At 47.5% G+C, this 14,992-nt stretch overlaps 1 protein-coding gene across 1 annotated transcript in view; it reads right to left on the reverse strand.

The window, feature by feature from the left end:
- The window catches only part of HCN2 (hyperpolarization activated cyclic nucleotide gated potassium and sodium channel 2), a 91,582-nt gene extending 88,769 nt beyond the window's left edge, over window positions 1-2,813 (reverse strand). Inside the window, exon 1 of the mRNA XM_030218962.1 lies at window positions 2,332-2,813. Coding sequence (XP_030074822.1) covers window positions 2,332-2,813 — 482 coding nt within the window. The remainder of the gene's footprint in view (window positions 1-2,331) is intronic.
- Window positions 2,814-14,992: the final 12,179 nt, after the last annotated feature.

Raw genomic sequence — 14,992 nt, forward strand, 5'->3', positions numbered from 1 at the left:
ACCAAAACTGTGGATTTTCCAGGGGGTTTTCAGCACCACAAATTTAAGCGCAATTGCCAACTCAATCACTTCTGCAAAGCTCAGATTCACAGACAGATAAAATTTTTAAAAAATCAACTATTTCCATGTAAAATTGGAAATACTTGTTGTATGTGAAATCTTTGGAACCAAAGTCAGGATTGGCCCAGCTACTAGCTGAACTGATGCTTAGAGCATCAGAAGTTTGGGAGTGGTGGTACAGCTCTGGCACAGGTGACAACCTTCCCCACTTTCCTTCTTGCTGCCAAGGTCTGTCTGTCTCCTCCCAGGCTGGCCAGAAGATTAAAGAAACATTGATGCTTTGCATGCTCTGTAAGCACAAGTCCATACTGAAGTATCGCTTTGTCCCCCCCCCCTAAACAGACTTCTTGCTGGAGGGGATAGGACAAAGCAGTGCTTCAGCGTGGGTATGGGGCTGCACAGTGCTGTTTCTTTAATCCTCAGGCTAGCCTCAGAGGAGATAGGAGGGTGGCAGCAGCTAGTTTGGCAGTGAAAAGGGAAGGGGGAAATGCTGAGGGAGAGGGGATGAGGAGCTGCTTAACTGGAGGGGGGGGGGAGGATAGAAAGGAATAGGAGAAGCCAGTCACTAAGGGTGGGGTTTTAAGGGGAAAAGGAGACACTGATCACCTCAGCTCTGAAATATTTCAGTGCCACTGACAGTTACATTTGGCAGAAAGGCCCCTGCAGCTTTTTTTCCCCTAAAGAAAAATGTAATACTTCATAACAAGAATATTGTCCCACCTGTGGGATTCTTCAGGCTAGGTATCAGCAACCAGATACCAAAGAGGTGTAGACCTCCTATAATAGCCAGGATGCAGGAAGCTGCCAGGCCTGTACTTGGGAAAGCTAGCACATCGCTGCCAGCTCAGAGGAGTTGGTAAAGTCCTTAGGAATAGTAATATTGTAAGCACGTCATATGGCAAAGTCTGTGCAATGCGCAAGAAGCATCACATGCTGCACAGAGGGCTAGGGACAGCTCTACAGGCGGCTGTCTCCCATTTTGTGTCTTGGCGCATCTTGTCCACAGTTTCAATCTGGGCACAAAGTACGCAGGGTCAGCAGTAGATCAATAGCAATAGGTCCGTTGGCAGTGTGTGGCAGATTCATGATACAGGGGAAACAGCTTGTGCCATTGCATTATTAGAGTGGATTAGGGTACCGGGAGGGAGAAGAGCGTTGCATTTGAGCACACAGGCAGTCTCTGAGAGAGAACATCTAATAATAAGGAGCGAGTGATTTCTTTAAGTGCTGTTTCTGGGAACCTACAGCATTTGACTGTAGGATCAGCGTCTGAGGCGCGCTATTCCTGCAAAATTACCCAAGGCATCTTACAAAATAGAGAGACCCAATACCTGCAGGTGAACCCCTTTTACTAGGGAAACGCTTTAAAAAAAAACCCTGCTTCCCTGACAAACTGGATAAGGCCAGTAAGATGAAGAAAAAACAAACGGGAGGAGATCGGCCACCGCAGCAGGGAAGTGCAAAGCTATACGGGAAAAGGCGGCTGAATGGAATCCCCGAGCGGTGCAATTCAGCACCAGAGACAGCTCCACAAACCCCTCAAGCCCTGGGTTTCCCAACCCGCGTAACCTGCTCAGAAGCTCTCATGAGTGCCTAGAGACAGCCTTCCTCATACTCTGCCATCCGGCACGATCCAAAGCTCTCCTGAACCCACACAGAGACGCAGGCAGTGAGAAAGAGGGGTGATCGCTGCCAGAAAACGCCAAAGAGTTAGAAGAGGACAGCTCTTACAGCAAAATCAAAAAGCCCCTCCAGTCCTGTCCCTTCTCCCAGCAAGAAACGAAGAGAATTTGACCTGGAAGAACGAGAGAGACCCTGTCTGCGCGATGCGCCTTGGGCAGGTAAAATGTGGGGTGGCGCATTGTGACCAGGGGCAGGGCTGTGAAGAGTGTCACCTTGACGGCCCGCAGCCTAAATGGGTGCCGGCTGCTGGGGTTCGCTACCTCTCTCCCTCCCTGGACAGGCCAAATGTGCTACAAGGGGACAGATCTGAAGGACAGTCAAAGGTACGGCTCGGACATGGGGCAGATCTGGAAAGTCCAGTAGGTGGAGCAGATCTCGGACTGGGATGCAACGGGGGGTGGGGGGGGAGGGAGGTATTATTTTAGATTAGAAGATTTGCTCGCACCTTTTTTCAGTACTAGCTCAACCCAGGCAGGACAGGACCCAGTCAGCATCATCCCCTCTCAGAAGGAGCAAATCCCGGAATAGGGTGGCACGGGAGAGGTGGGTATTATAACCCAGGCAGCACCCTCCCCCCTTCCCCAGTACCTGAAGTCGCTGTAAGGGTGGATGATCCAGGATCCGGCAGACTTCACCCGCTCCTGCTCCCGCTCCACGGCTTTCTGGCTACCAAACATCCGCAGCGAGAACTTGTTCACCCCGGGCTGCAGCATGGCCGAGAGCTGGCGCTGCATAAAGCTTGCCTGGCTGCCCCGGGCCTCGGGGCCCTCCTCCCCCTCCTCGGCCTTGGCCATCTCCCTGGGCTCGGTGGAAAAGGAGACTTTGGGTTCCCGGGGGGGCCCTTCGGGCCCCTGCAGCTCCCGCCGACATTCGCCGTTCGGGCTGCCCTTGCCGCCGGGAGTTCCGGGGGTGCCTGCAGAGCTTGGGGTACTGCGGCCAGGGCGGGAGCTACGGCGCATGCCTCCCCTGGGGGGCCCAGCCGGGGGATCCTCTGGCGCCGCCTCCTTGGGGCCCCCCGGACCAGGAGCCCTCCGATCGCCACCGCCGCTGCTGCCTCCCCGCCCGTCCATGGCAGCGGGGACTAGGCAAGTGCGGAGCGGGAAGCGGCGAGCGGCCGGAGGGAGGAGCCCGGGGCGGATGGGGGAGGAGCTAGGGCGGGGCGGGGGGAAACCAAAAGCCGGAGTTGGAATCGGAGAGGTGACAGGGAAAGGTGGAGTTTTCCATGCACATGGGGGGAGGGGAGGGACAGAGCCCCAATAACCAAGCAGAAGGACAGGAGGGAACAGGCCAAGGGAGGAAGAGCTATAGAGACGGCTCCCAGAACTATAAGCCGAAGAGGAAATGGCCAGGAAGCCTGCTGATTGGAGCAGACACCAGCCTGAATGCAAAACGTCCATTGCACAGAATCGGCCACTTTTAACTCTGGCTTTAAACCAGGTGTTCCCCAAACCTGTCCTGGGGACCCAAAAAGCCAGTTAGGTTTTCAGAATATCCAGAGTGAATATGCACGAGATTGATTTGCATATGCTAGATCTCCAGTGCACTCCGATTTATCTCATGCTTATTTATTATGAATGTCCAGAAAAAAAACCCTGAAGGTTTGGGAAGCTCTGGTGTAGACCAAATTCCCGTGGCTCCATCTGGGACCTTTTACTTTCCAAATGGGTATTAATTGCCAGTAACTGTTCTTGTCTGCTCTGCTGTTACCAGCTAAACTGAGGAACTAGGGAGGTAGACACTACAGTATAGAATCGCTCTCTCTCTCTCACCTTGACCATTGAATTTATTCGAAAAATTAAAAGCTAGTTTTGGCTTCAGCAATTTCCTTCCCTGTTTCTGGTCTTTCAGCTTTCTCAGAACCAGAACTTCAGATCTCGTGCTGGGGCTTCATTCTAAGGGTACCAGGTCATAAGAAACGGGTAATCCAGTCCTGGTTTTACTGTATTGCATGCATGGATTTGTACTTTTGCTTTTCTTGGGAAACTCAATGGGAGAAACAACAATACATGTATACAATGGGCTAAAACCAGCTATCAGGGATTCTCTCTCCTCTTTTGGTATTCTCTCCTAATTCACCTTGTCTTCTCCATGGGAACGGGGTTTGATTCCCACTGCAGCTCCTTGTGACTCTGTGCAAGTCACTTAACCCGCTTTTGTCCCAGATGTGTCCGATCTAAGTTTTTGTACCTGGGGCAATGGAGGGTTAGGTGACTTGCCCAAGGTCACAAGGAGCTGCAGTGGGAATTGAACCCAGGTCACCCGGATCAAAGCCTGCTGCACTAACCATTAGGCTACTCCTATTTGCATGCACTGCCTCTTTGCATGTTCATTATGGTGAGGGCCAAGGTTGGATACCCCTGCTGTATATACAATAAATAAACTGCTTTGATTGTGGAAAGGTGGTTTATTAAATCCCATCTGCTTTCTCGTTCCCTTTCTCTCAGCTAGGGACCATAAGTTAGGACTCTCTCAAATCTGACCACTGGGTGTCATCCTAGGATTCCCTTTCCCTCTGGGAGTGTAAATGATGCTTCTACAATATCTTCAGCAGGGGGGAGTGGAGGACCTAAACTTAGGTTCCTCTACATAGAGGTGATGAAACAGTATGAGAAGGATGCTATGTAAAAGAGGCGCAACCAGCAGAAGAAAGGTGTTGATGCCCCTGTACAAGTCGTTGGTGAAGCCCCACTTGGAGTATTATGTTCAGTTTTGGAGGCTGTGTCTTGCTAAGGATGTAAAAAGACTTAAACCGGTCCAGAGGAAGGTGACAAAAATAGTATGGGGCTTGTGCCAAAAGCCATATGAGAGAAGACTGGAAGACATGAATATATATACCCTAGAGGAGTGGAAGGACAGGGGAGATATGATACAGATATTTAAATACTTCACAGCGGTGGCGCAGCTAGGGGGCGCAAGGGGAGCCACTGCTCCTGCAAATGGACTTCCGACCGCACCAGCACCTATTTTTTTATACGGTCCATTGCGCTTATGCAGTCCACACACATGTGCGCCTATGCAGTCTGCTCTCCACTCCCCCCCCCCCCCCCCCCCGACGTCACAACCTGGTAGTCTTCTGCTTGAAATGTATTAATATAGATTCAAACATTTTCCAGAGAAGGGAAAACAGTAAAATTAGAGGACATGAATTGAGGTTGCAGGTGCCCCATCCCCCAACTCCCCCTTCATTATCTCCTCAGACCCTTGCTGAATTCTTTCACAACAAGGTTCAAAAGATAAACCTTGCTTTCTCTACCTCACCACCTCTCCCTCCACTCGTCCGTTCCCCTCTCTCTCCTTCCCCTCATTCCCTTTCCTCCTTTCCTGAAGTTACTATTGAGGAAACTACACTTCTCGATACCCTGTCCTCACTTGGATTCCAGGGCTCTGTTCTTTCCTGGTTCTCTTCCTACCTCTCCCTCCGCACCTTTAGTGTTCACTCTGGTGGATCCTCTTCTACTTCTATCCCTCTGCCTGTCGGCGTACCTCAGGGTTCTGTTCTTGGTCCCCTCCTCTTTTCTATCTACACTTCTTCCCTTGGTTCATTAATCTCATCCCATGGCTTTTCCTACCATCTGTATGCTGATGACTCCCAAATCTACCTTTCTACCCCTGATATCTCACCTTGCATCCAAACCAAAGTTTCAGCGTGCTTGTCTGACATTGCTGTCTGGATGTCTCAACGCCACCTGAAATTAAATATGACCAAAACCGAGCTTCTCATTTTCCCCCCAAACCCACCTCCCCGCTCCCCCCGTTTTCTATTTCTGTTGATGGCTCTCTCATTCTCCCTGTCTCCTCAGCTCGAAACCTTGGGGTCATCTTTGACTCTTCTCTCTCCTTCTCTGCTCATATCCAGCAGATTGCCAAGACCTGTCGTTTCTTTCTTTACAACATCCGTAAAATCCGCCCCTTTCTTTCCGAGCACTCTACCAAAACCCTCATCCACACCCTTGTCACCTCTCGTTTAGACTACTGCAATCTGCTTCTTGCTGGCCTCCCACTTAGTCACCTCTCCCCTCTCCAGTCGGTTCAAAACTCTGCTGCCCGTCTCGTCTTCCGCCAGGGTCGCTTTACTCATACTACCCCTCTCCTCAAGACCCTTCACTGGCTCCCTATCCATTTTCGCATCCTGTTCAAACTTCTTCTACTAACCTATAAATGTACTCACTCTGCTGCTCCCCAGTATCTCTCCACACTCGTCCTTCCCTACACCCCTTCCCGTGCACTCCGCTCCATGGATAAATCCTTCTTATCTGTTCCCTTCTCCACTACTGCCAACTCCAGATTTCGCGCCTTCTGTTTCGCTGCACCCTACGCCTGGAATAAACTTCCTGAGCCCCTACGTCTTGCCCCATCCTTGGCCACCTTTAAATCTAGACTGAAAGCCCACCTCTTTAACATTGCTTTTGACTTGTAACCACTCGCCTCCACCTACCCTCCTCTCTTCCTTCCCGTTCACATTAATTGATTTCATTTGCTTACTTTATTTATTTTTTGTCTATTAGATTGTAAGCTCTTTGAGCAGGGACTGTCGTTCTTCTATGTTTGTGCAGCGCTGCGTACGCCTTGTAGCGCTATAGAAATGCTAAATAGTAGTAGTAGTAGGATGGTAAGCTTAGGAGTAATATCAGGAAATCATTTTTCACAGAGAGGGTGGTTGATACCTGGAATACCCTCCTGAGTGAGGTGGTGGAGAAATAAAATGGTGACGGAATTTAAAAAGGCATGGGATGAACACAGAGGATCTCTAATTAGAAAATAAATGGTATAAGAAAAACAAAACTTAAAGATTCATTCCCCCTTGTACTGTAAAAAAAAAATAAAGATAGCAGATGTTTGGACCAGCAGGTGGGGGAAGGGGAGGTAGTTGCAATCAGGTCAATTGCTCTGGGCCCCCAGGCCAGAGAGGGTCCCAAGCCTTCCTGAAGCTAAAGAAGGCACAGCCTGGTACCAGGCTTTAGGGTCCCCTCCCAAATTTCTGCCTTGGGCCCCAGTCATGTCTAAGACCAGCTCTATACATTACAAAAACTAACATTCCAATCACTAAATAGAAAATACAAATCTTCTTTCTACCTTTGTTGTCTGGACATTTTATTTTTCTGATTACATTGTCCTAGTCTCTGGTTTCTATGTTCCTCTGTCTTCTCTTAACTCTTTTTCCATATCTCCTTCTCTCTCCATGTCCACCATGCATCTCCCTTCTGTGTTCTTGTCCTTATCCTCCCCTGGGTTTAGCATGTTTCCTTGCTTTTACTGTTCCCCAGGTCCAGCATCTCACCTTTATGACTCTGCCCTTATCCTTCCCCATGTCTAGAATCTCTCTCCTCTTCCATCATGCCCAGCATCCCCTTGGCTTGGCCCTCTGTCTGGAATCTCCACCCATACTTTCCTCATCCAGCATCCCATCTCTGTGCGCAATATTTCCTTGTATCCAGAATCTTTCACTATTCCTTCCCTCATGCCCAGCATCCCCTGTGTCTTATCCCTCCCTGTGTCCAGAATCCCCCCCCCCATTCCTTCCCTCAGGCCCAGCACCCTCTCTCTCTGTCCTGTCCCTTCCTGTAGCCAGAATCTCCCACATTCATTCTCTATATCCCCTCCCTCCACCTAATCTAGTATCTCCTCTTTATTCCCCCTACTCTAGTGTCCTTACATCTTTCCTCTAGGTCATATTTCTCGGCTGGCCACCCACCCCACCCCTCCCATCACATCCCCTCCCCTCTCCTCTTTCCCTTCCTCCATTAGTTCTTCTCCAGGTCTTTCTGTCTCCTGCAACAGCTCCCTTCCCTGAGTTTGTGTTCTTAGGGGCGGGACACTGCAGATTCATCAGAATGCATGTAGCTAGGAGGTTCCACGCTGCCTTCAGAGAATATCACTGCTACCACCTGCAGGTCTTAGGTTGATCTGGCACAAACAAGGACATGTAGGAGTTGGTTTCCCTTGCTTCCCTTCGCAAACAGCAAGGCCCACAGAGGAGGGAGTGACACAGGTAGTTGGCAGAAAACCAGCACTTACAGCGGTTGTTTTTCTGTTCTGCTGGCTTCTCACTGTGAAAACCGGCCAGGCCAGCTACTGTTGGGTGGGCCTGGGGTGAATGTGACCTATAGCTATACCCCTGTACTGGAGAGGGCTTCGACAAACTCCAGTAGTTTGGAACATGAGGACAGTGCCGGGCGGACTTCTACAGTCTGTGTCACACAATTGACAAGGCGGATTTGGATATGCTGGAGTGGGCTTCAATGGCAAATTCAGTAGTTGGAAACTAAGGACAATGCTGGGCAGACTTCAACAGTCTATGTCCCAGAAATACCAAAGAAAGACAATGATCAAGTTTTGTATATCCCATTCATTGTTGGTTTAATCATGACTTGATCATGAGTGTGACTGTTGAGTAGACTGGATGGACCATTCAGATCTTTATCTGCAATCATTTGCTATGTTATTATGTAAAAATTGGCAACTGGCTCCAGCTTTGCCAGACAGTTGATCCAATCAATGTAACCCCTTACATACATAACTTGTATTCTTGCTTTTTTAAAGGAAGGACAGTTGGGGAATCAGAACATAGGATTGGATCAAGCCTGTCCAGCAACTGGAGTCTCAAGGCAACCCTACTGGCCTATGCTTTAAAATCTCTAGAATCCTAGAGCTTTCTTGAGCAGTTAAAGTCAGAATTGAAATGGCTTTCTCACTTCCACTAAATCCAGAACACAGCCTTATGTTGTGACATTCACTGCATGGAGTGGAGGAGTAGCTTAGTATTTACAGCACTGGACTTGACATCCAGGGATGCCTGGTTCAAACCCCAGTACTGCTGCTTCACTGAAACCTCCATTGCCCCTGGTACAAAATTAGATTGTGAGCCCTCCAGGAACAGGGAAATACCTGGTGTACCTGAATGTAACTAACCTTGAGCTATTACTAAAAAAAGGTGTAAGCAAAATCCAAACAAGTCTCTCTCTAAAAGGAACAGGCAGAACCCTTCAGCTGGTGCTGGATGAACAGGTAGAGAAGAGGGAAGAAAGTAGTGAGGAATGAGCAAAGCAAAAGTAATAAAAGAAGGGAGAGAGAAAATTAGGAGAGGATAGAAAATGTGTGTGTGTGTGTGAACAAAAGACATTAAGGCAAAGTTTAATCCTCAGTCTTTAATCTTCTACCCATCTCGTCCTATTTCCTATAATCTCCCTCTCTGTTCTCCTACCTGTCTTTCCTTATTTCCTCTCCTCAAATTTAGCTGTCTAAGGGATCCAAACCACTGTTAAAGAGCAGGTGAAGAAAAAGGGGAATCATGGAGAGGAACCAGAAGGTACTCACCCCACTTTCTCTGGAAAGATCGCCCAGTTCCAAGGCGCAAGTATCCCCTGGTCTTTGCCTGCCCTTATAATTCACTGAAGGGCTCTTTTAATAAGCTGTGTAAGCGTCTATGCATGCCCAACATGCGCCAAAATGGAGTTACCGCCTGGCTCTTGCTGTAATTTCATTTTTGGCGTGCGTCTGATACACACGGCCAAAAAATAATTTTTATTTTCGGATGTGCGTATTGGACGGACGCCAAGTGACATTTGACACGCGTAGGTCATTACTGCCCCAAAATGGATGCGCAGCAATTTTAATTTTGCCGCAGGTCCATTTTCGGCAAAAAATAGGAGTGAGGATGAGAAGAACTGAATATTATTACCCTGTCTTCCAGAAGTTGCTTAACATTCATCCCATATCTCAGGAAAAAGCAAACTAAGAGACCCCAGAATCCTTTCGACTCCAGCCACCAGTGTTTCCAGTCTCTCCTGGTTCCTGCCTAGTAAGGAGAGTTCTGCTGGGTCAGCTGTTGACTGTGGATGCTCTGGGGCATCAGCCGCTGTACAGAACAATTTGTCCTACAAACCTCAGTTGCTGTAGTTACTCTTTCCACAGCTATTACTTCAAGGTGACTGGCACTAGCCGAGTCTTGCTGGACTCGGATGTGATTGTAGGTCTAATGATCATCACAGTAGGCTGAGTACTAGGGAAGCCCAGATCAAATCCTGCTGCAGCTTCTTGGTACTTTGGACAAGTCATTTAACCCTCTATCACCACAGGTACAAACGTGGATTGTGAGCCCTCCAAGGACGGGGAAATACGACTGTACCTGAATATAACTTGTTTTGAACTACAGCTGAAAGAGGCATAAGCCAATTTCTAGTAAATAAAGAAATATTGCCCCAAGTGAAAAGAGAAGATCCAGTGCTGATTTTACTCCCACTCCCACAGAGAGATAGTGCCAAGTTCCCTAATAAACCTAGGACTGGGTCAATCCCATTACCTTATGATGGAGGAGTAGCCCAATGGTTAGAGCAGCAGGCCAGGGTTCACATTCCACTGCTGCTCTCTGTGATCTTGGACAAGTCACTTAACCCTTCATTGCCTTAGGTACAGGCTTAGATTGTAAGCCCTCCAGGGGCAGAAGAATACCCAGTATACCTGAATGTAACTCAGAGAAATAGAAAACAAAGGCAGATAGAGACCACATGGCCCATCCTTACATCCTCTGTCCTTTCTTCTCCCTTAGACATCCTATGTACTTGTTACAAGCTTTCTTGAATTCAGATAGTCTTTGTTTCCTCCACCGGGAGGCCATTCTGTGACTTCACCATTCTTTCCATGAAGTAGCATTTCCTCAGGTTACTTCTGAGTCTGTCCCCTTTCATCTTCATTTCATGCCCCCTTATTCCAGAGCTTCTTTTCAGACTCACCTTGAGTTACAGCTGAAAAAAGGAGAGCATTAAATCCAAAATTACTTCCCCTATCAGCCTTGGAAAACTCTGAAGACCAGAGAATAGGTGACCTTGAGGATTTTATCCTTAACAATATGCTTGGGTTGACAGATTCACAAAGTCCCATTTAAAAACAAAACAAACACTGAGACCCCGATGCACAAAGCTTACCACGCTAAGAACATCCGATTTTGACCAATTCAATCCAGTTTAGCATACACAATATTCAGCGAGTAATACACAAAGGGGTCCTGTGTGGTTTTTACCCCTTGCGGTAGCAGCCGAGAATAAAATGCAAATGTATTACAACAACCTAATTAGTATTAAAATGAGCATTCCAAGTGATGCACAGAAAGGAGCGCCTTTAACGAGCAAATTCTTATTGGAGGTCTGGAGCTGTCGTAGCATGATGGTGGCTTCTCAACAGAGCAGTCTGTGTCATATTTAAATAGTATTTGCATGTGTTGTGTCCCATACATAACAGCACTGTGAAGAAGTTGTCTTGGAATCAAAATGCATGTTGTGGATGCCCGTCCACGGCACCTGTATTTTTTTTTTTAAAGCTACACATGGCTTTCATGCAGGGCCGCCGAGAGACTGGGCCGGGCCCAAGGCAAGGCCGCCCCCCAGGGTCCCGCCCTTGCCCCCCCTCCGTCCACCACCGGGCTGGGCCCCCTGAATTCAAATCATATCGTCTCACCTCAACCTCGCTCTGTGTGAAAGAAGCGCAGCGGCGGCAGTCTGCAGATCGCCTCCCTTTGGGTCTTCCCTCCCTGTGTCCCGCCCTCTGAAGGCGGGACACAGGGAGGGAAGGCCCGAAGGGAGGTGATCTACAGACTGCCGCTACTATGCTTCTTTCACACAGAGCAAGGTCGAGGTGAGGTGCTTTGATTTGAATTCAGGGGGGCCCAGCCCGTGGATAGAGGGGACTGCGGTGCCGGACCCCCTGCCCCCCCCCTCTCGGCGGCCCTGCATACATGTGCATATAAACAATAACCTCCCCCGGAGGCATGAAACCCCACAAAAAGAAACTTTAATGGCCTGGGTGGTTTATTGCTTATATACACTTATGAAAGCCGTGTGTATCAGTGGAACACTGTGGAGGCACGTCTGTAGCACACGCTGTTCTGGGCATGCGTATAGTGTTGACGCTTAGCGAGTGACTGTCCTACGCATGCACTGCTTAGCGGGTGGCTATTCTATGCATGTGCTGGCACTTTCCCTACCAAGCTACTTGCTGTAATTGTGAGCAGCACATTTGCATGAGATTTCCTTTGAGCATCACTTGCTATTTCAAACTCAGTAACTTTTACTGGGGATTTAAAAGCAATGTTTGTTTGTTTGGGTTTCTTTTTTGTTTTTACAGGGACTTTTGTACATCGGCACCAGAGTCTCTGAAAATGGTTTGCAGATCCAGGATGAAGGAAGTACAGGACTTTCCCATTCCTGTTCCTGGCCTGAGACAGGAAAGTGTCTGCGATGGCTGGTAAGCTGCAAATAGAGAGTGCCCGTCCCCCATCAAATAGGACCATCAAGTGACAGAAGCACACAGGCAGTTTACAGAAAATCCCCAACATTAGCATGAAAAGAACACATTTCAAGCATAGAGTTTTAAAGGGGTATAGAAGATGGAAGTGTCTGACTGATTTCTTTAACCTTGTGTGAAGGAGAAACTGAAAGACACAGCACCTGAGACAGAATGGAGGAGAGTGGAAACAGTGGGTAACTTTTGCCCTCTGCTGGTCAATCTTTGCAATGACAATTCTGACAGAATGAATAGGCCACGGTCCATAGACAACTTAAGCTGTCTATATGTCACACTTCTCCCCACCACAGCTCTGAAGCCACTCATTTATTTATTTATTTATTTATTGCATTTGTATCCCACATTTTCCCACCTCTTTGCAGGCTCAATGTGGCTTACAATACATCATGAATGGTGAAAATACATAAGAAAATAGACATTTAGTATTACATACATAAGAAATGCATAGGAAAATAGACATTTGGTAATACAGAAAGATCTTGGGTAACGTGATAATGATGTAGGAGTTCACATTTGTTGATTTTTGTGGTATGCCTTGTTAAAGAGTTGGGTCTTCAATAGTTTGCGAAAGTTAATTAGTTCATAGATCGTTTTTAAGCTGCGCGGCAGCGCGTTCCAGCATTGTGTGCTCAAGTAGGAAAAGGTTGACGCATGCGTTAGTTTGTATTTTAGACCTTTACATTTGGGGAAGTGAAGATTAAGGAGTGTGCAGGATGATTTTTTAGCATTCTAGGGTGCTAAGTCTATCAGGTCTGACATGTAGGCTGGGGCATCTCCGTGTATGATTTTGTGAACTAGGGTACATATTTTGAAAGTGATGCGTTCTTTAAGTGGGAGCCAGTGTAGCTTTTCTCGTAGGGGTTTAGCACTTTCATATTTTGTTTTACCGAATATGAGTCTAGCTGCAGTGTTTTGAGCTGTCTGAAGTTTCTTGATTATTTGCTCTTTGCAGCCAGTGTAGAGTGCGTTGCAATAGTCTAGATGACTGAGTACCATTGATTGTACCAGGTTGCGGAAGACGGTCCTTGGGAAGAAGGGTCTTACTGTTTTTAATTTCCACATTGAGTGGAACATCTTCTTGGTTGTGTTTTTCGCGTGATTCTCAAGTGTTAGGTGTTGGTCAATGGTAACTCCAAGAATTTTTAGGTGTCCGAAATTGGAAGATTCAGTGTTGGTGTGTTAATGGTGGTGAATTTATTCGTGTTATGTTGAGAAGTGGGTATTAGGCACTGGGTTTTTTCTGCATTGAGTTTCAGCTGAAATGCATCCGCCCATGAATGCATGATATGTAGGCTTTGGTTGATGTCATTGGAAATTTCCTTTAAATGGAATGTAGATCGTTACGTCGTCTGCGTATATGTATGGGTTGAGGTTTTGGTTTGATAGTAATTTGGCCAAGGGTATCATCATTAAATTGAATAAGGTCGGTGAAAAGGGGGATCCCTGTGGGACTCCACATTCAGATATCCATTTGGCTGATGTAGTCGAATTAGATGTCACTTGGTATGATCGTGTGGTGAGGAACCCCTTGAACCAATTGAGAATGTTGCCTCCAATTCCGAAATATTCGAGGATATGTAGTAATATTCCATGATCAACCATGTCAAAGGCGCTAGACATGTCAAATTGTAGAAGTAGTATGTTCTTGCCAGTTGCAATCGTTTGTTTGAATTTATTTATGAGAGTGACTAGTACTGTTTCAGTACTGTGGTTAGACCGAAATCCTGACTGGGAGTCGTGTAGTATAGAGAATTTGTTTAAATAGTTTGTGAGTTGTTTGGCCACCATCCCTTCCGTTAGTTTGGTTATTAAGGGAATGGATGCTACTGGCCTGTAGTTAGTTAGTTCACTAGCACTTTTCTTTGGGTATGGGGGTGAGTAGAATGTTTCCTTTCTCCTTCGGGAAGAATCCATTTTGCAACATATAGTTCACGTGATTCGTCAGGTCTGCTATAAATTGTTGAGGGGCAGATGTCATATATCAATGCAACAGGATATCAATTGGTCAACCAATCTACCCTATTCTTTTTCCGCTCTGGTCCTCTACCATTTTATAGTGAGCAGCATGTAATGCTTATTGGAATTTTCTTAGTTTTGTAAGTCACTAGCAGATCTAAAGCAAACAAGGTTTGTGTTAGTCTGTTGGGCAGGGTAGTGTCCTACTGTCCTTGTGCACATCTAGTAGTGCTATAGAAATAAGCAGTAGTAATAATAATCTGCAAAGGTCAACAGTCTAAAAGAAATTATGAACCTGTTCTTAAAAATCCATCTACGCCCGAGAAAAGAAAGCATTTCTGACAGTGCTACCAGCACTGTGAGTACTGCTCATTCCTGCTGCCTTGAAGCACTGGAACATCGCTTGAGATCCTGCACAAATACCAGGCAGCAAGGAGGGGATGTCCTGTTACATCATCTCTGGGCACCAGATTGGACCTTTAAATCCCCGGGAGTGCTGCATGCCCAGAAGTAAATCCCCCTTTGCAGCATCTGAAGAGTGCTGGTGGTGTGATTAGATTTTATGGAATTTTGGTGGCAGAACTGAAGGAGGTAGTATTTATATGCAATGGGTAAGTGGAAAAATAGATAAAAGAATGTAAAAGTTTTGATTCCTAGCGTTAAGGGTCCCACACAAACATTTGGTGGCAGGGGCATAGCCAGACATCAGCAGGAGGGGGGGGGGGTCCAGAGCCCGAGGTGAGGGGGCACATTTTAGCCCCCCCCCCCCCGGTGCTGCCGCCACCACCTTTGACCCCCCGGCACCAACCCTTTTGACCCCCCTTCCCGCCGTCACCAACCCTCTGCCGCTGTTGCCGTCAGGTAACTTTGCTGGCGGGGGTCCCCAACCCCAGCCAGCCGAAGTCCTCTTTTCTGGCGCAGTCGCATTGCTGATCTGCAAGGCTTCTGTTTGTGCGAGTCTGACGTCAGACAGAATCAGAAGCCTTGCAGATCAGCA

The sequence above is a fragment of the Microcaecilia unicolor genome, chromosome 11 (assembly GCF_901765095.1).
Source record: "Microcaecilia unicolor chromosome 11, aMicUni1.1, whole genome shotgun sequence".
Classification (NCBI taxonomy): Eukaryota; Metazoa; Chordata; class Amphibia; order Gymnophiona; family Siphonopidae; genus Microcaecilia; species Microcaecilia unicolor.